Below are 24,276 nucleotides of genomic sequence, written 5' to 3' on the forward strand. Positions count from 1 at the left end.
GACCGCCGCCAGACGCAGCGCCCGCGCGCCTCGCGTACGCCCGGCCGTGCGCGAGCCCGCGGCCCGCCCTCCGCACGCGGCGCCTCTAGAACCTTCGCGAGGCCGCCGCCGCCGCCCTCCCGCCCGCCTCGGCCCCGCCCCCGGCCCCCCGGCCCCGCCCCCCAGCGCGGCCCCGCCCCCCGGCGCGGCCCCGCCCCCCGGCGCGGCCCCGCCCTCTCGCCGAACCTCCTAGCAACGCTCAACTCTCGCGAGCGAGCCAGCAGTTCGAGAAGACTGAGGCCGCTTCCTCCCCGCCCCACTAACTGTGCGTATCGTCCTTTGACCGCGTTGGCCCTGCTGCGCAGTCGCGGCGCGGAGCCGCTGCTTTAACCCAGCCCCGGAAATAACGTGCAGCGCTGTGGGGTCGAAATGGGGAGTGGTTAGGGAGTGGGCTGTTTCCGTCTTCTCCGACACCAGGCCGGCCGGGCGGCCATCTTAGGGTAGTCAGCCGCCGCGAGCGGAGGACAAAAAAAAAAACCCCCAGAGAAGCCAGAGAACAAAGACAAGACGCGGGCGGGAGAGGAGGAGAAGCCTAGTTCCAGTGAGACGGGACGGGACGAGTATGTTACGGGCGGAGGATTCCTGAAGGAGACACTTTTTAATTTCCAGTGGTTTTTGGCGCGCTGGAGGCGTCGCGCGCCGAGCGTCGCCGACGTGGTGGCGTCATCACCGGGCGGCGGTAAGAAGCGGGGGGGCTGCGTGGCCACGTGACGCGGCTCCGTAGCGCGACCCGGCTTAGCGCGGCTGACCTGCGGCTCCTCTCGCCGGGGCTGAAGTTTGGGCCCCGCCGTTCGCGAACTGTTTGAAGCACGCGTCTCCAGCGCCGGCGCTCCCCCCCTTTAGGACCCTCCCGCGAGTCTAGTCCCCGCCTGGGTTTGGATTCGATGTAAGTGGCGCCTGCCGACTCTCGGAGGAAAGGCGGCGAGATCCTTTTTCCTGGGACCGGGCTCTGCCTTCCGGTTGCGAGCAGCGGCCCGCTCCGCGCCGCCCCCCGGCGACCCCCGCCGTTGAGAGGATTGACTCTCGGGCGGCGTCGGGGGCGGCCCGGAGCGCGACCGGAAGCGTCGACGTGAGCCCCGCGAGCGGCCGCGGCGGCCGCCACCGGGCTTCGGAGCCCCCGCCCCGAGCGGCGATTAGCGTTAGCGAGCCCGCGGAGCCGCAGGCTGGCGGGCCATGATGGTGGCGGGGGAGTCGGAAGTCCCGTCCGGGCGGAAGCGACGAGCCCGTCCCGCCGCCGCCGCCGCCGCCGCCGGCGCCCCGCCTCACCCGGGGGCTCCGGGGAGAGAAGCCCGACCCGAGCCTCGCTCCTGCGGGTCTCGTGCCGTTGAAGCGAGGTCTCCGGCCCGCTGCCCTGCGGTCGGAGTGTTCAAAATGAAAGTAGCCTCTGGCGGGGAGGGAGGGCAGTCCCCGGGAGAAGCCACTAGGGGGCTCGGGAGGCGCCAGTATTGTTTTTCTGGCTTTAGAATCGGTAACTAGGTGGTTGTACGTTACGGAGAGGTTTCATTGAGCTCTGCGCTGAGGCGTGTGCGGATCTTTCTTGGTGGAAAGTTTTGGGGTTTTTTTTTTCCTTTTTTTTTTTCTTCTTTTTTTTTGGCCGGTTGTGCGGCCAGGACTCCGGGCCACACTCTCCCTTTAAGATCTTCCGCTCAAGACCGGTGCTCTGCCACCTATTGGGCCACAGTTCCACTTCTGGGTTTTTTTCTGGTTAATTGGAGATAAGTCTGTGGGGCAGTTTGCTGGAGGCTGTGTGTGTGTGTGTGTGTGTGTGTGTGTGTGTGTGTGTGTGTGTACACGTGTGTACACGTGTGTGCACGTACGTACGTACTGGCTTCGAACTTCGATCTTCCGATCCCACGCCTCCCGCCTAGCCTGGGGTTACGGGCATGAGCCACCGGCGCCCAGCTTCTTTGGTAGTTACACTTAAGGCCTAGGAGGGGATTTTCCAAAGTGATAAAAGTGTTACAAGTCTGGTGGAAGGCCGAGGCACAAGAATCACATGAGCCCATGAGTTGCAGACTAACCCGGGCAACGATAGTGAGCCACCCCTTAGTTCATGAAATAACTTAAGGGCTGTGAGTTTCGTTGAAGTTAGTTGAGCAGAAGAGATAAGAGGTGTCCACGGGGAAGTTAGAGATAATGAATATTAAAAGGGCCAAATGCAGGAATTTAAAAAGAACCAGGAGGAAAAAATCTGAGCAAGTTCTGCCAGTTTTTTAGTTTTAAGTTACAAGAATAGTGAGACATATATAAGGGTTATCTGTAGTCTGCTTTATGTTAGATGTAAGAAGCTGTGAGCTCTGAATAGGTAGAGAATCAGAAAATTAAAGACCTGATGTCTGGTATTTTGGGTTAGCTCAGGCCACTTGTCTCCATGTTTTATAATGGTAAGACTCAACCATGTTTTGGGTAATAGACCCATCCTAAGCCCATTGTCTAATAATTAAGGGTTGCGGTTGGTAGAGCACAGGAACACATGTGTTTTCCCAGCTCAGGAAATATAAACCCCCTTAGAAAAACCATGTGTTAGGCTTTTCTGTTTCTGCTGTATTTTAAGCAGGAGTAACTTTTATTTGCCTTTTTTGCTAAACTGTGAGTTTGTGAAACTCTGATCTCTTTTGTCCTGGATATTTAGGTTCCCATGAATTGTGTGGAAATTGGGAAGCCGAGTTTTTTTGCCTTCTCTACTATTGGAAAAATTCCATTTTAGCTTTTCCCTTTCCTTGGTAACAAATTATACCTCAGTTTGTTTTTAAGTGTCCAACTGATAGCCATAAACTTAAGTACTTAAGAGGGACAAATGCCCCCCCCCCCCAATGTACTGAGTGTGAACAGCACCTCATTCTTTTTAATTGCTTAGGCTGAGGAATTAGCCTCAGGGTCTATGTCCTATCTTACAGCAAATCTTGCTGGCTTATTTCAGAATATGAGGAATCAAAAAAGACTTCTCACATTCTCCACTGCTACTACCATTCTCCTTTCTAGCCTCTTCCCCCTTTAAATGCTGGTATTTTTGTTAATCCTTAAGCTCATTGGGTGTTTTCTCATCTCCAAGACTGCTATTGCTTTTTCCCTGCCTAAAAGTGCCACCGGTCTGGCTTTTCTAGGCTGCTTTAGTTAAGGTTCAGAGAAGCAGAATCTGTAGGGGCGAGAATAAGAAATTGACTTACACAGTTGTAGCAATTAGCTAAGCAGGTCTAAAATTTGTAGGCCAGGTAGACAAATGGAATATCATAGGCAGACTGTCCTTTTGAACTGGTTAAAGCTTTTCTCCAGCAGAAGTCTGGGAGGGAAGTACACAAGCTAGATAGAAAGGAAGCCCCTGCTCTGCTAGCTGTTAAGACCTTCCAACTGATTGGGCCCAAGTGGATTATCCAGGATATCTTTCCCTTACTCAAAGTGACCCTGATTAGGGCTTTAATTATATGTGCAAAATTCCTTCACAGCAACATTTTTTTTTTTTGACTGAATAACTGGAGGTTTAGGCCAAGTTTACATATAAAAATACCATCCTACCAACTATCTCAGTAATTTCATCCTCACCAGTTTCTGTCCTCCTCTTACCTGTTACAGTAGTCTGTGGGCAGTTGTGGATGTTGTGTTGTGCTCAGTTCTTTCTCCCCCATATATTTATTAATGTCTGGAGAGACATTTTTGGTTGTCACAATTGGAAAAAAAAAACACTACTAGCATTTAATAGGTAAGGTCCATAAACTCTTAAACATTCTATAATGCACAGGGCAACTTTTCCCCCACCTACAATCCCTCCTCCCAATAATAGAACCATCTAGTCCAAAATTAGTACAGCTAAACTGTACTAGAATTAAGTACCAAAGATCTACAGAGACAGATTTGTCTCTGTTTACCTCATTTTTAATCTTACTTAGAATGGAGATGACACAATAGGTAACCAGTAAATACTGATTTAACAACACAGATTACCTAATCTCTTTAGTCCATCCCTAAGTGATTCTTAACCATAGCAAGTTTAGGAAGCAAGCCCTAGATGTTAAGTAATGGCTTTAGATTCTTGATTGCAAATAACGGCTTCTGTATTTTATCTGTGAGTTGGGGCTAGTTATTTAAATTCTCAGAGGCTTCTGTTTTCTTTCTTATCTATATGGGGACTAGAATAGCTAATAACACTGCTAGGTTAGTAAATGTTCACATAAAAACACAACACAATTACTAAAAATATGTCTTTGTACCGTTTCAGGTTAAGAACTGAAAGAAGATGCACCTGGACTTTCCCCGGAGCCTTCTGCATTTTTAATCATCAGGTGGAATCTAGGGTTCTCTGGCCCTAAACCATATTTGTTTGACAAAAGTAGAAATTAGTTCTACCTTAGTGGACAAATTGTTGCCTACCATAACTGTCTCCCATTGAAGGCTTCTGTGACTGCTCTTTAAGCTACAAAACTCTGTGTTCAACTTTGTCTGACATCTGTCCTGTCGAGTGTTCATGATGCTGGGCCCTGAGGGAGGTGAAGGCTTTGTGGTCAAACTCCGTGGCTTGCCATGGTCCTGCTCAATTGAGGACGTGCAGAACTTTCTCTCCAACTGCACGATTCACAATGGGGTTGCAGGTGTCCATTTCATTTATACTAGAGAAGGCAGGCAGAGTGGTGAGGCTTTTGTTGAACTTGAATCACAAGATGATGTAAAATTGGCCCTGAAAAAAGACAGGGAAAGCATGGGCCACCGGTACATCGAGGTGTTCAAGTCACATAGAACCGAGATGGATTGGGTGTTGAAGCACAGCGGCCCAAACAGCGCTGACTGTGCCAACGATGGCTTCGTGCGGCTCCGGGGCCTCCCATTTGGATGCACAAAGGAAGAAATCATTCAGTTCTTCTCAGGGTTGGAAATCGTGCCAAATGGGATCACATTGCCAGTGAATGCTGAGGGCAAGATTACAGGGGAGGCCTTCGTGCAGTTTGCCTCACAGGAATTAGCTGAGAAGGCTCTAGGGAAGCACAAGGAGAGAATAGGGCACCGCTATATTGAAGTGTTCAAGAGCAGTCAGGAGGAGGTTAGGTCCTACTCAGATATGCCTCTCAAGTTTATGTCTGCACAGCGACCAGGGCCCTACGACCGGCCTGGCACAGCCCGGAGATACATGGGCATTGTGAAGCAGGCAGGCCTGGACCGGATGAGGTCCAGCGCCTACAGTGCAGGCTATGGGGGCTACGAGGAGTATAGTGGCCTCAGCGACAGCTATGGCTTCACCACTGACCTGTTTGGGAGAGACCTCAGCTACTGTCTCTCCGGAATGTATGACCATAGATATGGAGACGGCGAGTTCACCGTGCAGAGCACCACGGGCCACTGCGTCCACATGAGAGGGCTGCCCTACAAAGCCACCGAGAACGACATTTACAACTTCTTCTCTCCTCTCAACCCCGTGAGAGTTCATATTGAGATTGGCCCGGATGGAAGAGTGACAGGAGAGGCTGATGTTGAGTTTGCTACCCATGAAGAAGCTGTGGCGGCGATGTCCAAAGACAGGGCCAACATGCAGCACAGATACATAGAACTCTTCCTGAATTCAACCACAGGGACCAGCAATGGGGTTTATAGCAGCCAGGTGATGCAGGAAATGGGTGTGTCTGCTGCCCAGGCCACCTATAGTGGCCTAGAGAGCCAGTCCGTGAGCGGTTGCTATGGGACCGGCTACAGCGGTCAGGATAACATGGGAGGGTATGACTAGTTTTGTAGGAGCAGTTGAGTTAATTGAATTTTCACAGGCAGCCAGTTAGCAGTGAAAAGCAGTTTATACTAGAGGAAGCTGTGGGACCCATTTTACACCATGAGTTTGTGAAATATAGATTTAAAAATTACTTAGTGTTTTTTCATGCAAACTTTTCTTCTAGCATGTGATATTGAATAAACTAAAACTTTTTTCTTCCACTTTTCTTGATTAACATTTTTGCTAGTATACTTCAGAGTGCTGTTATCTGAGTTCAAGTAGTTGAAGTATGTGCAGGGTGGATCTTCACCCACAGGAGCACAGTGGGGACGTGTACTTTTTGGAGATCTCAAAGGTGCTAGATCCCTAATCAACGAGCAGCAGTTCTCATGTTTGTTCATTCTAGTTTATACTTTCATTTAATATCTTTTAGGTTAGGTTAAGTTTTAAGTTTTTTAAAAGTTAGTTTTGAGAATTGAGACACAATACTAATACTGTAGGAATTGGTGAGGCCTTGACTTAAAGCTTTCTTTGTACTGTGATTTCCTTTTGGGTGTATTTTGCTAAGTGAAACTTGTTAAATTTTTTTGTTAACTGAATTTTTTTCTTAAAATAAAAAATTTTTCACAATGAAAAAATATGTATATGTATATATGCTATAAACATTAGGTCTGATTTTGTTACTCATATATCCTCATCCACAGCTAGGCCTTAGACCTAATCATGTCAGAGCTGCCCATTTTTAAAATCGAAAAGTGTTCTGAAGTCAGTTCTGTTTTTCCAGCACGCCTACCTAATCACTACATCAACACCGTAGTCCTTTGGCATCTCCCAGTTTCCCCTTTTTATTGGCCTGTACAGCTGGTTTATGATCATCAATGTTATTCTCTTGAACTTGGGGCCGTTCCCTGGGCCCTTGGCCATTTTATTACACTTTCCCAGCAAGGCCAGTCCTGCTTAAATTTTCCTAGACATGGTTGGTGACTGGCCATTCCCATATCATTTTTCTTGTTGGCAGCATTTAAAACACTCAAATCTCCCATCCAATTGAGCAACAAAACACTCGTGTGGCTTGTTTCTAGCTCTTATCTGTAGCATCCCCTACGATACCCTGCGGCAGTTCTGAGTAATGGGATTGAATGGATGTGGAAGTCGGAAAAAAGCCAACCTTGCACCCTTGAGGTATTTGATAGAGGGCTGGGGGGATGTAGCTCATGGTAGAGTGCTTTCCTAGAAATGCATAAGGGTCTGGGGGTTCAATCTAGCACCACCACAAGAAAAGGAGCATCACCGTAAATAACTCATACCAGGGTTATTGTATGTAGTTCTAGTACCCCAAATAAATCTGAGTTTGAGCCTTTTCTGTAAAATTATACTTTCAAACAATGAAACAAACACAACTTTGCAATGAATGTGTTTGGAAAGTTTTAAAGGTGTGAGAATTGCTGTTTTCCCACAGCGAACAAACTAGATTCTATAAGCTTGGGATTATGTAGTTTTTTTCCATTTAAATACTTGTAATTTCTACTTTGTGACCCTGTCTAACGTCTGGATTTCCTTGCAAATAAACATTAAAAGATATGCTTCGAGTCTTCCTTTGGTAGTAAAAATTTCATTTCATAAAGGTAATCTAGATACATAAACATGGCAAATATCTTACCTCATTAGTTGAGAAAACTGGTGATGTTAAAACTTCCTGAGTATTTGAGCAGCTGGGTAATTTTATCCAACTTGGGGATGGAATATTAGAAGATCACACAAGGTTAGAGATTGGCTAGTGTCCTATAGGGCAGTAAACTGACCTTTAGGATAATAGTTGAACCAAAAAGAAAGTAGGTTTACATTTCCACTTTAGAAAAACACAAGTTAGAGTTTGAGATGAACAAGGTCTAATTCCCCCGGTCCTTGGGAGGATGTTTGAAGGTCATGCTACTCACCTTTTTGCCTTGTTTCCAAGTTTTCAATTTTCCTCTGGAAATGGAATGGTCTTTTGTACTTGACTCTACCATGCTGGGCATCCTACCTCCTCGTTACTCCTATCAAGCCCACTTGTGACCTGAACTCAATAGATATTTTCCACGTAATTTAAACCCATATTTTGGTAGTTGTCCTGGGAATGAGATTCAGGACCTTACACATTACTAGGCAGGTGATTTGCCACAGAGCTACCTTCAACCCAAGTGTTCTCCATGAATTTCTCATTACTTAAAATATACCACATGGGCCAAAGGTATCTGTGGTCTGGGTTTGAGCTATAAGCTATGTTGTTTTTTAAACAGGTCCTAATTTTGTTCCTAGTTTATGTTTTGTTTGAGACAGTATCTTCCTATGGTAGCCCAGTCTCCCCTGGAACTCTGCAACCCAGGCTGGCCTTGAGCTCATCCTCTTGAATTTGCCTCCCAAATGCTGCAATTACAGGCAAGTACCATCAAAGACAGGCCAGATGATGGTGGCTCATGCCTCCTAGCTAATCAAGAGACAGATCTGAGGACCATAGTTCAAAGCCACTTGCAGTAGAAAAGTCGAGACTGTTCTTTCCAACTGAACAGCAAAAAAGCTAGACTGAAGGTATGGTTTAGATGGTAAAATGCCAGCCATGAGCAAAAGAGCAGAGGAAAAGCACAAGGCCCTGAGTTCAAGTGCTGATACAGGCACGAAAGAAAGTGGGCAGAATAGGACTCTGCACACTGCCTCCAATCTCTAGAGCCCCTAGATTCTGTTCGGGCTAGTCTACGTATTAGTCATTTGAAGAGAAGACAGACAAATTTGGTAGTTGTGTACTCAGCAACAGACAAAGCTTGTTTTCAGAGCAAAAATGCAGATGAACACTATCTGGAAAGCAGAACAGAAATGATTATGGGAAGAGTTGCTCAGGTCCCTAGCACTCCAGTCTCTTGAGCCAGTACCTCTTCAGGCCCAACTATTTGGCTGTGCCCTGCTTCATGTTAATTTTTAATTTTTTGGCAGTACTGAGGTTTGAATTCAGGTTCTCATAGTTACTCAGCTGATGCACTACCACCTGAGTCATGTCTCCACTCTTTCTTTTTGCTGGTTAAAGTTGGAAGTCTAGTGGAGTCTTCCGCCTGGGCCACCTTTGAACCACAATCTTCTGGATCTTAGCCTCCTTAATAAACTAGGACTACGGGGGCCAGTGAGCCACTGACACTGGCTGAAACTTAAGAAACTAGCTTGAGAAGGCTAATTACTTTTTTGATGGTACAAGGTTTGAACTCAGGGCCTCACACTTGGAGGTAGGTGCTTTGCCACTGAGTCATGAGGGCAATGGGGTGGTGCTACACAGGATATCATTTTGTGGAATACATCCTAGAGCAAATGCTTTGTGTTTTCTAAATTGACTTGAGGCTGGACATGGTGGTACATGCCTATAATCCCAGTACTGGGGAGGCTGAGATACAATTCAGGGCTAAACAAGACTGTCTCCAAACAAACATGGCAACAAAAGTCAATCTGAAGAAAACTGGAGACATTTTTGAACTTCAGAACAAATATTTATTACTACTTAATGGGAACAAAGGGGCAACACAAAGCATTGAAAATACCACTGGCTCACAAAAACAGTCACCTTGTCACCTTCTTGGTTGCATTTATTTATTTTACAATGTTTCATTCACACATGAAAACAAGATAGTAATTCAAGTTCATAATGATTATAAAAGTAAACATTTGTTGGGACAATGTACAATAAATTGCACATTTCTTCACAAGCATTACATTTACATTTATAGAGTGAGTGTACTATGCATAATACATGGAATTATGGTAACATCTAACTGGTCATTGTTTATAGAGGAAGAAGCTGATGACCAATGTTTCTTTTGTAGTCAATTAGCACTGGCAAGACTAATCAACTCCTTTATTACATTACCTGTTTTCATTACAGATGGTGTGGGAAAAATCATAAGTTTCATAATAGTACAGAATTTCTACTACCTCTTCAGCAAGGGAAAGGTAGGAGCTGGAATAAAGTGAGAACAACTGAGAAATCTCTCCTTATGTGAACTAAGAATTCATATATTATGTAAAATACCAAAAATAGAGAAACTGATGCAAAAGGCTATTGGGAACATGTTGGATTCTGGGACCATTTCCAGCTTTATTCTTGTGCTTTCAACACAAGTATCTTTTGATGCAGTTGTATTCTCACACATCAGGTTTCCCTATTTTATTCCATATAGCATATAGTTATTAAAAGTAACAATTGGAAGATAAATATTTTACATGTTAGTCAATTGTCAGTGGAAAAGGAAAATATCAAAATAGTTTCTCCTCAATAATGCATTTTTCTTAAACTTTGTAGAATACAACTAAAGATAAACCAAGGATGGGGCATGTAAAAGGGATATATTGAAGATGTTTTTATTATCAAGTAAAAAACTCATTTGGAGGTAAGCTTGACATGTAGTTTTTAAGATGGAAATCGAGAAAGACATACAAGAGAGCAGACTGTAGTCATTAAAATCCCATAAACACCTACTTTTCTCCTTACACATTAAATCAGCATTGCCTGTTGAGATACAGCCCTCACTGGAGTCCTCATTTTTGTAGATTTTAAAACGTAAGGAAGTTGTTAAGGTAAAGGGCCTTGACTATGTCCTAGAAATGCCACTGAACAAAGAACAATGCTTTCAAACTGTTCTAGCTGACCATCAGCACAATGACTAGAGTTTTCTATCAAGTAGTGGGAAACAAGGCCACAGAGGTGTTGGTCTGGCCTTCTAGTTTTTATCACGTTTTGAAATTTCAGTGCATGGTATCTATGTATACAAAAGACTCTTTATCCTCTATATAAAATTCCACCTCTCTCTCTCTCTCTCTCTCTCTCTCTCTCTCTCTCACACACACACACACACACACACACACACACACACACACACTCACATACAATTTTAAATCATACAATGGAATTCATTTGTTCTCTCATTTATTTGTAGTTGAACAACAGGATTAGAGTGTTTAAGGGTAATGTCTATAAATAAAACCATCTTTCCATGTAATTAAAAGTGTTCTTTCCCAAATGCTAAAAAAACATATTTTAAATGTCTTCTCAACTCCTAAAAATCAGACAACCATATTAGTGTGTTGATGCACAAGGTTGGTAAGATAGTTAGCAGGCTTGATTTCAGCTAAAGGAAAGGAAAGCTCAATGCCTTAAATCAGCTGACCATGTGGTTCTTTCCTAGGTGACTGATAGATACCTTTAAGGGTCTAACTTTATCTTCTGTGCCTTCTCTTCTATATTGTCCTCATTTTCTTCAGATAGGAAATGAAGCCAACTGGTTAATAACTGAAAAAATATTTGGAGAAAGTGGGGGTAGGAGTTAAAAATAAATAAATATTAATACATAGTAGGAAAGAATGGACAGTTTTAGAAATTGAAATATAATAAATATTAAATATCCCAAAATCAGTATAACGGTTTCTTTTCTACTTTGTCAGGTAAATTAAAAAAAAAGAGTGAGGAAAAAAAGTACTAATTTAATAGCTGAGAGAGAGGGAGATTTTTTTTTGTATGAAAAGAAAGGATACAGGCCTCTGACATTCCTAGGAATGTCATACAGAACATTAGGTAACTGGGAATATCTTTGCATTAAATTATATACAAATTGTGATATCCCCCGGGGATGAGGCCACCAGCAAACATACGCACTGTGAAATCAGCTTAGTTCCTGTCAGCTTTAAAGAATGTGTTAAGTAAGCTTTTCAATAAGTAAAAGCTAATGAACTGAACTACTAGGCTGAGTTTTATTCACTTAATTCTACAGAATTTATGAAAGCAGAAATGATCACTTTTCAGATATTGTAAATACTAGAGTTTTAGAGGAATGTTTTATACAGTGTACATCTGAAGAAATGATAAAAAAATATTAGCATGTTCAAAAATTTCCTAGATATTTGGCTGGTTGATATCTGACAGGTTTTCAAGAGAAGAGTTTTTCAGCCGGCTGTGGTGATGCATACCTGTAGTTTTAGTATTTGAGAAGCTGAGGTGGGAGGACTATTAGTTTGAGGCCAGCCTGGGCTCTACCTAGTGAAATCCTGTTCTCAAGGGAGGGGGAAATATATATATATACATATGTGTGTGTGTGTGTGTGTGTGTGTGTGTGTGTGTGTGTGTGTGTGTGTGTGAAATTAAAATAAGTATAAGCTGGAATTTTCAGACACTAGACAATGAAGGACATGTGGTTTGGAAAACTGCTAGTATAATGTATTATATAAAGAAGCCTATTATATGTCATAAACCAAATTAAAATTTTTCTTCAGTCTTCATTACTGCTGTCAACCCAAGGCAATGCAGTAATGGGCAGTTTAGACACAGGACCGGTATATACCCCTTTTATCTTTTTAAGAGTTTAAACTGAAGAACATAGGTTTTTCAAACTTGTGGAATGTATGCACCTGGTGATTTTATATAAAGGGGAAGGGGTAGGGTATGACACTGTCCACAGACAAGGACTCAGCCTATAGCCATTCTACTGATCTCACTTGCCATTTAGGGAAAACAAGCTACTTAGGCATTGTGTGGAATACATTTATTTTCAGAAGTTAAAAAGATCTCTGTATGATTCTCTAAAGTTCATAACACAGGAGTGCATCTTTAATTTAGCTTGCCATCTGAAAAGGTAACTTGCACAGGGCTTCTTGGAATCAAAGCATAAAGAACTAGGAAAGCTAACAGACTATACTATACAACTTACAGAAACAAGGTGTAATTTTCTAGCTATAATATTTTACAAAAAATATTAGCTTATCTAAACCACTATGTAGGGAATGTTAAAGTCAACAACGACACTTGGAATGCTGGGTTATTTCCCCTTTCAGTAAAAGGAAATGAATCTCATGATGAGAGGTATCTGAACAACAAAATCTACAGGGAAAGTATTATTGGACAAATAACATAGATCAAATAACTTTATCAGTCTTATGGACTGGAGATGAAATAAACACAGATGAACAGGATTTCACTCTGAGAACAAAAAGATCATTGTAGGATCTATCATAAGCAACTTGTAGTACATACTCCTGGATCGGAGAAAACTCTTACTTGACTCTGTCTAAGAAGGTTACATATCATGTGACTTATGGCACAAAGGAGAAGCTCTCTAGCACTCAGTTTCAGATCCTTTGCAAACAATATGGTTTTGCAAACAATGAAGCTAAGAATGAATATCCATAAGTGTTACTGTACACAATTCGGTTGGTGTGAATGGAATAGAGCTCTCCAAAACAGCTTAGAAAATGGAGAAATTATTATATAGACATGTCAAATATAATTTAAAAATATTTCCAACAAATTTTGAACAGCAGCCTTACTTTTTCATAAGTATTTCTATAAAGGTTCTACATTTAGTCAAAAATGTTACAAATCTATTTTCTGTATCTTCTATAGGTACCCAGGGTACATTTTTTTAGGGAGGTACAGAAATCAGGAAATGTTTTCTAATGTTGGCTATGATGATATAAAACTGACCTCAGTTTCCATTCCCATACTATGTTCTTAAATGAAGTTACAGAGCATTCATGTCTTCTTAGCAAGTCTGTCCACATCCAATAATTTGTCACTGTTTCTGTCTTCCAGCCTGAGCATAACAACTGAATCTGAACCATTCTAGACATTTCTGGGCAAGGTTCCCTAAGTATGTAACTCACAACATCCCCCATAGCCTTTATATTTGCCAGAAGTCACATCTGTGTTCTCATCTAGGCCTACTAGGAGTTTAGAAGTCCCATGTAAGGTTTCTGAATGGAACTACAACACCAGAGCCAAAACGGTTTTGTCTTATGTTCATCAAAATCTTGCTTCCAGACCCTCACCAGCCCCGCTATTCACAGTTCTTGGCACTTCATTTCCAGATGAACTCAACATAAAATTAAAATGAACCAATTATCTTTGGGAACTTTCCAGTGCCTGGTCTGACTTTTCCTTGGGACAGGAGAATCACTATCCGGGGGACCATCTTCAAGATGAATCTTGACAGTGATCATGGCCAGCTCCATAATGTGCTTTATAAGAATAGATACATCCTGAAACAGTACAGGCTCAGGCTTGCCTTTCTTTTTCTTTTTTCTGTGACAGAGGTCTTCCTGTCACTTCAACTTTGGAATTATTAATAGATGCCTCCGTTTTTATGTAAGATAAACTTGTTATTAGTAATGATGTCCAAATAGAAAGTATTTAGCGCAGAATTACTTATTTCTGACTGAACATCAGGCATATAAAATAATGTGTAATACTATGATGAATCTGAACATGGACCTTCCACAAAGAAGCTGTAAAGTAAGTATCCAACATAAATCAGATCAACTTAAATAACCCCTTTGAAAAGAGTCATATATGAAAGAGAGCTATTGAAAGATTCTGGCTTGCTTTCTGGCCTTCTTTACGTTCCTTCAAAAGGACACCAGGAAGGATTTCCCTGGGTTTCCGCTGTGTGATGGCTGTGCTCTGTGCTGGCTGGGGCTGGAGCTATGAGCTCTCCTTGGGTGGCGGGGTGGCAGCCTGTGGCGCTGGCTGCAGGGGCTGGGTGCCTGTGGCTGTTTTGATAGAGTTCAGGGTTTTGCTAAACCAAGAGTTTTTTGCAGCTTGAATTTCATTCATAAGGGCTCCTCTCTGATGTTCAAGTTCCTAATTAAAGAAAGAAAATAATTTGTTATATAAATGCCAATAGAAATAAAGCGCTCAGCCTCTGGAATCCTTCAATCCATGAAGTAGGTTTTCCTTCCTCCAAACCCAGGAGAGGCTGAATTGGCTTCTTAATAGAAGAAAAAAGTTTAGAATTGAAAGAGATGAGATTAGAACCTGTGCTTTCTCTAAGTATTGAAATGAAATCTCATTTTACTCTTTCTCTGTTCCCTGTCACTGAGGTCCCAAACAGTTTAGGTTTATGTTTAAAAACATCAATAACTATAGGCCTATGGGTAAGATAAATTTTCACTGTTAGTATAAGCATGAATGAGCTTCAGTCCCAAAGGCATGGGCTTTGTCCCCAAGAATGTTCAGGCCCAGTGCCGGCAGATAGCTGGTGTTCCCACTGCAGTCAGGTGGATGTCAGGACAGAACACAGCAGGAGCTCAGGTAAAAGAAAATGGAGAATAATGGTCCATCAGGAGCAAGGATTATTTTTCTCATTGGATTGTTCTGTAATATGGAGAGGAGAAGAGGAGGAGGAGGAGGAAGAGAAGGAACAGGAGGGAAGGGAGGGAGGAGGGAGGGAGGAAGGAAGGAAGGGAGGAGGGAAGGACGGAAAGAAGAAAGGAGGAAGGGAAGGAGGAGGGGGGAGGAGAGAAGGAGGAGGAGGAGAAGGAGAAGAGGAGGAAGAGCAGGGAAGGTAGGGAGGGAGGGAAGGAGGGAGGGAGAGAGGGAGGGATGAAGGGAAGGAGGGAGGAAGGAGGAGGGAGGAAGAGAAAAGGAGGAGGAAGAGCAGGGAAGGGAGGGAGGAATGAAGGAAAGAAGGGAGGGAAGGAGGGAGGAGGGAAGGAAGAAAGGAAGGAAGGAAAAAGAGGAGGAGGAGGAGGGAGGGAGGGAGGGAGGGAGGGTAGGGAGAAGCGGGGGAAGGAGGAAGGGAGAGTGAGGAAGAACAGCCCTAAGAGATGAGCAGCAGGGAAAATCTTCATCTTATTTCCAGGATCAGCCACCAAAGGGACCAATTCCACAGGAAAGGACTTGAGCAACAACAACAACAAAAATCTCAGGGTAAACTAAAAAGCATATTCTTAAGTTCTCATAAGATAACTAGAGATAATTTTTAAAAAATTAAGGAAAAACATGAAAAGAAAATAAGTAAAATCATGTGTTTCTGTCAATGTTTACAAAGACATGATGGAAGTGTGGCTCTGCAGGGCACAGCAGTGGACAGCACATGCACCCAGCACACACAGCAACGTCGCACGATGCACACCCAGGTCAGGGAATTCAAAAGTACCAGGCCATGCTGGACCACTAGCTGTTGATTTTTCCTTCTTAGAATTTTACCAAGTCACCAACCTGGATCTTGCACTTGGCTTCCACCAACTGCAGTTTGGTTTGTGCCAGTTCCAGCTCCATCTCCCTCAGCTGCTTCTTGAGCGAGTCCTTTTCATCATCTGCTTCCATCCCCTGCTCCTCTCCACTTACAGCTGCTGGCTTCAAAGCCCCCTCCTTGCTGAAGATGTCACTGCAGTGTTTGCATGCCATCATTTTACCCTAAAATAGACAAAAGAGATAACCAACACCCAACTGTTTCATAGTTGAAATCACTTTCAGATACCATGGGTTTTAAAACTCTGATTACTGCCATACAATGTCTCATTTCTGAAGGTGTTTTCCGGTGCTGTGACAAAACTGGTTACAGTTTACAGATATTCCAATTATCCAAAACAAGGATTCATTTTTCATTAAGAATTTCTAGAAAGGTCTTAAGAGTATTAGAAGCTGAGCGCCAGTGTCTCAGGCCTGTAATCCTAGCTATTCAGGAGGTTGAGATCTGAGGATCGTGGTTCAAAGGCAGCCAGGGCAGAAAAGTCCGTGTGAGACTCTTATCTCCAATAAACTACTCAGAAAAAACCAGAAATGGAGCTGTAGTTCAAGTGCTGGAGTGTTAACCTTGAGCACAAAGAGGCTCAGAGATAGAGCCCAGGCTCTCCGTTCAAGTCCCAGGATTGAGGTGGAGGGGTGGGGGAGGAGAGGGGAAAGCATTATAGCCTGTCTTTGAAATCTGTTTTAGAAATTTTGTTTTTTGTTATTTTTTTTTGGGTCCAGTCGTGGGGCCTGAACTCTGGGCCTGAGCACTGTCCCTCAGCTCTTCAGCTCAAGGCTAGCGCTATACCACTTGAGCCATAGTGCCACTTCTGGCTTTTTTTTCCTGCTTATGTGGTGCTGAGGAATCAAACCCAGGGCCTCATGCATGCAAGGCAAGCGCTCTACCACTGAGCCACCTTCCCAGCCCCTTTGTCTTATTTTATTAAGTATTTTTATAATCTTTAACTAGTTGTACAAAGGAGTTAGTTGCCCTTTAACAAAGCAGTTTATGTATATAAATACATCTTGATCAATGTCACCCCTTTAACATTCTTCCCCATCCTTCTATTTGACTCTCTCCTTGCTCTTCTTAATTTTATAGGATATACATTGGATTCTTTTGTTTTTTTTTTTTGGTCATGGGGCTTGAACTCTTGGCCTGGGCGCTGTCCCTCAGCTCTTCAGCTCAAGGCTAATGCTCTATCATCTGAGCTATAGCACCACTTCCAGTTTCTGAGTGGTTTATTGGAGATAAGAGTTTCACAGGGCTGGGAAGGTGGCTCAGTGGTAGAGCGCTTGCCTTGCATGCCTGAGGCCCTGGGTTCGATTCCTCAGCACCACATAAGCAAAAAGAAAAAAGCCAGAAGTGGCGCTGTGGATCAAGTGGTAGAGCGCTACTAGCCTTGAGCTGAAGAGCTGAGGGACAGTGCCCAGGCCCAGAGTTCAGGCCCCACTACCAGACCCCCCCCCCAAAAAAAGAAAGAGTTTCACAGACTTTTCTTCCAGAGCTGGCTTTGAACAGCGATCCTCAGATCTCTGCCTCCTGAGTAGCTAGAATTACCACTGGCGCCTGGATGGATTCCTGACTGCGTTTTCCCACTTCCCAGTCTTCTGTCTTCATTCACCCACCCCTTGACCCCATCCTACCCCTTGCAAGTACTCACTTCCTGGTGTTTTATTTTGCTGAACTTTGACTTTACTTTTCTAAGAAACCATCCTATTTGAGTTCTCCCTTGTGAAATTGATATGTTCTAACAAGAAATGAAAAAAATACTTTTTCTAGTGTCAGAAAGATGTTCATAATTTCAGGTTTTAAATAAAAGTACTTACTGGATGCTAAGTCCAAAACTAAGCATTTTACATTCATAGTCTTATTTTCACTTTCAAAATTATCTTATGAAGCACGTAATGTTACCTCTATTTAACTGGAGTCCAAAGTTTAAATAACTTTTCAATGTTATTAAATTATATGCAAAATTGCCCAGACATATGGTATCAAACCTGTGTGTGGTCGGAGGAAGGGGGTCAGGTCTCAAGAATTGACTGAACCAACAGTGTTTCTTTTTTGAAATTTTTTTCTTTTTTATTGTTATTGTAAAGGTGATGTACAGAGGGGTAACAGTTACATAAGTCAGGTATTGAGTACCTTTCTTATTGAACAGTGTTACCCTTTCCCTCCCTTTCTCCTAGTTTTTCTCTCCTGTCCCCACCCACAAGTTAGATCGTTCATTTTCAGCCTAGTATCTAGAGCATATCACTGCTGCATTTGTTTATCTTTTGACCCACCCTATCTATACCCCTTCTTATCCTCCCAAATACAAAAAGGTAAAGAAATCAAAACAGCAAGTGGGGGGGGGGACCCCCTCTTGTTCCCATTTCTTAGAGTTCATTTTGATAAATATCATTTTATATGATCATATGCACATAGCTATTGAGACTTTGTGATCCTCTCCTAAGAATATCCTCCTTTGGTTTCACTGTGTGAATGTCTTCAGACTTGTATAATTTATGCTGTCCAAGTGTATATTTTGTCTTTTACTACCCATTGTGTTTACTTGTAAATTTAAAGGCACATTCTAGTTTCTACAAATGAGGGAAACCATGCAACCTATGTTTCTTTGGATCTGGCTTCTTAAGAATACCAGTCCTTGTGGGTTACTTTCACTTCTGAAGAAAAAGCAATCACTTTTTTCAAATAAGAGCAACAGAATAAGTTTTACCACCAGGGGGCAGCATATAATGAGTGCTACAGGTTTTCTTTGAAAACAAACCACTAAAGACTTGGCTTCCAGCCAAGTTCTGTATTGCCTGTGGTGCTCACTGTTCAAGAAAGTAATGGGATGACCTTCCTGAGCCCCACACTGAAGCCACATAAATTCAGACACCGTGAGATGTGAGCTGTCAGATTCCCATCCAAATGCCATCAGGCTAGAGGCCTCACGGACAATGCTGTTTAACTCCTAACCTACTTTCCCAGCACTTGATTTTGACAGCCCACACCACTGACGTGCACCTATCTGTGCCCATCAGAAAGATGGTCACAACCCAGGCACAAGAGAAATATATTATGCTCCATAATTTTTTCTTTAAAACAAAAGGAGCAAGGAAATCCTTTTAAAATACTCAGGAGACCACATCTGGGAGAAATTAGTTCACAGAAGTTCACACCTTACCTTTACAACCTCCAGCTCCTCTTTGCTGGCGGCTTGCTGTTTCTCTAGCCTAGTACTTAGCTGGGAACAGATCTAAGGCAAAAAAAAAAAAAAAGTTTCTTTACTAGAAAATGGAATGATTCTTGGAGTATGCACGTATACATAACTGTTCATATATCATGAAGCTCTCTAGCACATCTGATCCTAGAAGACATTTTGTAAACAAATAGCACTACAAATACTGGTCATTTCTGCAACAAGCAGCAGAAAGCCTGTGTGACAAAGAAGTTTATCTGCAGGTGGCAGGCTCCTAGTGCCCATTAATGTCTAAACACCTCTTTTCCTGGTTACTCAAATTCAAAATGTCAGCAATCACTTTCCATGTCATATCTTGTCTGGAAAAAAATTTACAATCTTGTTTTCCTCTTCTGTTTTCACTGCTAGCTATTTTGGTTTGGGCCCTGTTTCATTGCACACTGACTCTACTATGAACCTCTTACTTGTCTGTAGATCTTTCCCCTTGGTTCTGCATTCCTCATGGTATGAGTAGTGCCAACATCATTTTCCTAGGCAGCCACTTTCCTGCTCAAAATGCTATCTAGAGCCAGGTGTGTAATGCATAATCCGTAATCCCAGCTGCTTAGAAGATACAAATGGAAGGATCATAAGTTCAAGGCTAACTTGGGCAAAGTTAGTGAGACCCCAGCTCAAAAACAAAATAAAAACAGAAGGCCTGGAGGTTTGGCTTAAATGGACAACAATGTTCTAGCATGCCATAAAGCCATGGTGTTCAAAACCCAGTACTACAAAATGAATTAAAAAATCCTATTTCAGGCCTGGTATCTATGGTTTACTTCGATAATCCTAGCTACTCAAATGGCTGAGATCTGAGGGCTGCAATTTAAAGCTAGCCTAGGAGCAAGATGGGTGAGACTCTTATTTCCAATTAATCATCAAAAAGCTGAAAGTGAAGCTGTTGCTCACTCAAGTGTACAGCACTAATCTTGAAGGAAAAGGACAGTGCCACAGCCCTACGGTCAAGCCACTGGACAGGCACATGTACACAAAAACCGTCATATTGCAAACAAATCCAAACTCTTCAGCCCAGCCCTGACATTTCCAGGCCCCAGTGTACCTATGCTTCTCTCTGTGTTTGAATCTTTAGTCAAACAAAAACATTTTTTGCTCATTGTGGCAATTCCCTCTTTTCTATCCATCTCCATATACCCGGTCTCACCTAGCCTCTGAGGCACAGCTCCAATTTCTCATACATAGTAAGTTCCATTTCCACTTACAGTTGCACAGGTATTACCCTCTGCATTACAAGATAAGCTTCTAGAGAAGAGAGATGAGATCAACTCATCTTTCAGTCCCCTGAAGAATCAAGCCTCACAAACAAAAAGAATTAAGTAAACATGCTACTACCATAAAAGACAGTAAGATGGTTCTAAAACCTTATGTTTCTAAAAAAAAATATCTTCCATGAGTACAAGAAATCCTTTTATTTGTTATTTGTGAGGACCAAACCCAGGCTTTGTACATATTAGTAAGTACTTTACTACTGATCCTTACAAAATCCTTATATAAATCCTTATAAAATATATTATACAAAATACATAAAATATATGCATATTATGTTAACTAAATATACTTCCAAAAATAGTATGAATAATGTAGTTCATCCTGCTTATATGCATTACAAATATATTCATGTAACATTTATTTATATTAGAACAATGCATATCCAACATTCTAAGGGGTGTTTCTAATTAGTGAGATTAAAAAAGGCTTATTTTCCTTGTACAATTTTTTTTCTAATTTTCTGCAAAAAAAAAAAATACCACTTCTAAGCAGGAAAAAAACACTTAAAAAGTTACACATCAGATTTCGATGTCCTTTGTGCAGCTGGTGATCTCAGGGAAATCCTCACTTAGATAACATGTCATAAGACACTTCAATTCAGGAAGCCTGGAATATGAATAACCTACTCTGGATCTCTTAGCAAGGAAGGGTCATGGCCATGTCTAGCCAATAGGAGGGACAGAAAGATACAACTGGAGCTGGAACATGTGTTTTTTAGGACCACCCTGCTGACAGAGCTAGAAACATCTTTAAGGAGAGAAAGCCCTCTGTCAAAAGTGCATTTTAAAGTTCATAGTAGAAAGCTTCTAGCTAGCACTGGCCTGCATAGGAAAAAGTATCTGCATTCGGTACTGTGAGAGCCAAGGGGAACCTGATCCACTGGCTACTGCCAGTTCATGCCAATTTCTCGGAGAGGCAAATACTGCCACTAGGAAAAGGATGTCAATGGTAATAATGTTTCCCACTTTAGAAATCGACCAAACATTGTAAATAACCAACAAATTATTTTGATAAATTTGACCTTTCAAGTCCAACCACTGTTTATTTCAAAGGAAGAGAATGACATACTATATTTAGTATCTCTAAAAAACTGCTCTTAAAAATTTAAAAACAAAGAAAAAAAAGAAGTAAAAAGTAATTTTTTTTTTGTTATTTTTATTTTTGTCAGCCTGGGGCCTCTGGGTCTCTGGGTACTGTCCCGCAGCTCTTCAGTTCAAGGCTAGTGCCCTACCACTACAGCCACAGCACCACTTTCAGCTTTTTCTGATTATGTAGTGCTAAGGAATCGAACCCAGGACCTCATGCATGCGAGGCAAGCTCTCTACCACTGAGCCACCTTCCCAGCCCTAAAAAGTAATTTTTATAGCAACAAAATGCACAACAGCACATTACCTGTTTATACTCAGCAATAATAGCTGTTGTCTTCTTTATTTCATACTCTGCCTTCTCTAGCTGCTTCCTGAAGACTTCTTTTAGCTAGAAAAAGAAACAGGATTCAGGCAAAAATCTTCATAAATTTACACAAACATCTATATACAAAAGTCTCACTCAGTTTCCATCTACGATAAGTATAATTTGAAAAGCCAATAATGTATGTGTAAGTCTTTTCTGTACAGTAGAAGGAATACAAGCAGCCTATTATAAAACTATTGTGCTTACTATCTAGTTGATAAACAGTGCTCCATTAGTCCATTCATAAGCCAGCATTATTATGAGTCTACAAAATTGCAAAACAGGGCTGGGAAGGTGGCTCAGTGGTAGAGCGCTTTGTATGCATAAGGCCCTGGGTTCAATTCCTCAGCACCACATAAGCAAAAAAAGAAAAAAGCCGAAAGTGGCGCTGTGGCTCAAGTGGTAGAGAGCTAGCCTTGAGCTGAAGAGCTGAGGGACAGCGCCCAGGCCCAGAGTTCAGGCCCCATGACCGGAACCCCCCCAAAAAATTGCAAAACAATACTGAATGCTGGACTTTTTCTCTTGATGTGATTAAAAAACCATTTTAGGCCTTCTCTATACTGCCAGGGCTGTTACCTCTCTGAAGGGAGGGACAAGAGGCTTTGGAATCAGGAGAAGATGGGAGAAGCTTAGAGCTCTTGAGAACAGAAGATTCAGGAAGCGAGTTTAGAAGGAGCTGAAGTGACACATCATACAGGAACTTGTTACAGTCAGTGAGATGTGAAGTCATGAGTGTATTCTTAAAGTCAGCTATTTTTGTAACCCCACTACAGTAGAATTCTAGGTACAAAAAAGATGAAGAGATATAAAGTAAGGAATTTTATTCTTCTAGGTTGCTGACCAAGCAAATAATCAAACAAGCAAAAACCAACTGGTACTTCATTCTTTAGAAAATGGATAAAAACTAGAGATTATTGTGTTAAGTGAGATAAACCAAACTCACTTGGTAGGACAAATGTAATAAGATAAACTGATATGGTTTTATTCATATGTAGAATCTAGATCTAAAAAAAGGCAGGGGGGTAGGGGGGGCCCCCAGGACCTGTGGCTCACGCCTGTAATCCTAGTTACTCAGGAGGCTGAGATCTGAGGATCACGGTTCAAAGCTAGCCTGGGCATGAAAGGCCATGAGACTCTTATCTCCAAAAAACCACCAGAAAACCAGAAGTGGCACTGTGGCTCAAGTGGTGGTAGAGCACTAGCCTTGACCTGAAGAGCTGAGGGACAGCGCCCCCGCATAGAGTTCAAGCCCCATGACTGGAAAAAAAAAAGAAAAACACAAAAAACTGACATGATTGTATAAAAAGGATTATTTGGGCATAAGGACCAAGTGGGTGGGGAGAGAGGGACAATAAAAGTGTGACAAGAGAGTGATAATTGTAGAATTACTTTACTTATATAAAAATAGCATAATAAAACCCACCAAAAATTGTTTTTAAACAAAAGGAGGGAATAAAGGGGAAAAGTATTAAGAAAGAGTAAAGATAGGGCAAATTTGATAAAAAGTACTTCATATTTATTTCACAATTAAACTTTATTGTACAATTAATTTATATATTTTTAAAAAGCTGGAGGAAAGCAGAACAACCATCAGAGGCAGATATGGAAGACATGCCTACTGCAGCTTGATCAGAAAGAAGCTATGAGGAGCTGGCTTTACGGGTAGAAAAAGGGGCTAGGGGAAACAGAATACAAGTGATCTTCAGAATATGGAAAATATAGTAAAGTATACTGAGGGCAGAAACAAGTGTTGAGGAAGAACACTGTATCTTTTCCATGCCAGTAAATGTCCATAAAGTTTAAGAAAAGAAAAGAAAAGAAAAAACAGGAGCTGAGTGTTAGTGGCTCACGCCTATAATCTTAGCAACTAAGGAGGCTGAGATCTGAGAATCACGGTTCAAAGCCAGCCCCAGCAGGAAAGTCCATGAGACTCTCATCTCCAATTAACCACCAGAAAACCAGAAGTGGCTGTGGCTCAAGTGATAGAGTTCTCATCTTGAGCGGAAGAGCTAAGGGACAACGCCCAGGCCCAGAGTTCAAGTCCCATGACCAACAAAAACAAACAAACAAAAAACTGGTAAAATTTTAAGGACATTAAAAATACAACAACAACAAAGAGCTACATTCAGCATGGCAACATTCCAAATGACTGTTATTATATAATTGCTAATTTATATATTGCCATTTATCATTGGAATCTATCACATTTTTGACATTTTTTAACATCTGCTACATTTAAAATTTTTAAAGCAACTTAAGGCCACTGATTCATCTGTGCTTTGCATTCTTCAATTTAAGATATAAACAATGTCTACTCCGTACTGATTTCTGGACAGACTTCCTACCCTTCCCTATATCCCTTCCTAAATTGGCTATCAGTCACTCAAGAGCTCATAGTTATCTCTAGAACCACAGGGCAGGTATCTATTTGGCAATAGCTGGTTCTTCATCTGGAATTCTAATGTGTCCCCTCAAAAGAAACCACAGGTAAAGACATAACAACAGGAGACACAGGGAATTTACAAATTGAATAATTACTCCCTCCACAGTTAAGTCAAATAAAACAAAAA

The 24,276-nt window shown here is 42.1% G+C and overlaps 2 protein-coding genes across 12 annotated transcripts in view; one reads left to right on the forward strand and one right to left on the reverse strand.

The window, feature by feature from the left end:
- The first annotated feature begins 257 nt into the window (after nucleotides 1-257).
- LOC138835828 (heterogeneous nuclear ribonucleoprotein F-like) lies at nucleotides 258-6,363 on the forward strand. 3 transcript variants are annotated; one of them, XM_070034427.1, is made up of 2 exons: nucleotides 258-304; nucleotides 4,253-6,363. In XM_070034427.1, exon 2 carries the CDS (start codon nucleotides 4,499-4,501, stop codon nucleotides 5,744-5,746), a length of 1,248 nt encoding a protein of 415 aa, XP_069890528.1. In that variant the 5' UTR covers nucleotides 258-304; nucleotides 4,253-4,498; the 3' UTR covers nucleotides 5,747-6,363. The 3 variants fall into 3 exon arrangements, with proteins under 3 accessions (XP_069890528.1, XP_069890527.1, XP_069890526.1); XM_070034426.1 differs by lacking the exon at nucleotides 258-304 and adding an exon at nucleotides 435-718; XM_070034425.1 differs by lacking the exon at nucleotides 258-304 and adding an exon at nucleotides 743-925.
- A 2,849-nt stretch (nucleotides 6,364-9,212) lies between these two features.
- Nucleotides 9,213-24,276, reverse strand: part of Rabgap1l (RAB GTPase activating protein 1 like) — a 460,833-nt gene continuing 445,769 nt past the window's right edge. For all 9 annotated transcript variants that reach the window (XM_070034430.1, XM_070034428.1, XM_070034429.1 and 6 more), the window contains 4 exons: nucleotides 21,647-21,730; nucleotides 18,914-18,985; nucleotides 15,729-15,926; nucleotides 9,213-14,369 (listed from right to left, as the gene is read on the reverse strand). In XM_070034430.1, coding sequence (XP_069890531.1) covers nucleotides 14,211-14,369; nucleotides 15,729-15,926; nucleotides 18,914-18,985; nucleotides 21,647-21,730 — 513 coding nt within the window. In that variant the 3' untranslated portion in view covers nucleotides 9,213-14,210. The remainder of the gene's footprint in view (nucleotides 14,370-15,728; nucleotides 15,927-18,913; nucleotides 18,986-21,646; nucleotides 21,731-24,276) is intronic.

This window comes from Dipodomys merriami, unplaced genomic scaffold (genome assembly GCF_024711535.1).
Source record: "Dipodomys merriami isolate MVZ:Mamm:240054 unplaced genomic scaffold, mDipMer1.0.p SCAF_24, whole genome shotgun sequence".
NCBI lineage: Eukaryota > Metazoa > Chordata > Mammalia > Rodentia > Heteromyidae > Dipodomys > Dipodomys merriami.

What these genes read in the sequence shown, in the direction of transcription:
- LOC138835828 (XM_070034427.1), top strand. Translation starts at nt 4,499, where the DNA reads ATGATGCTGGGCCCTGAGGGAGGTGAAGGCTTTGTGGTCAAACTCCGT.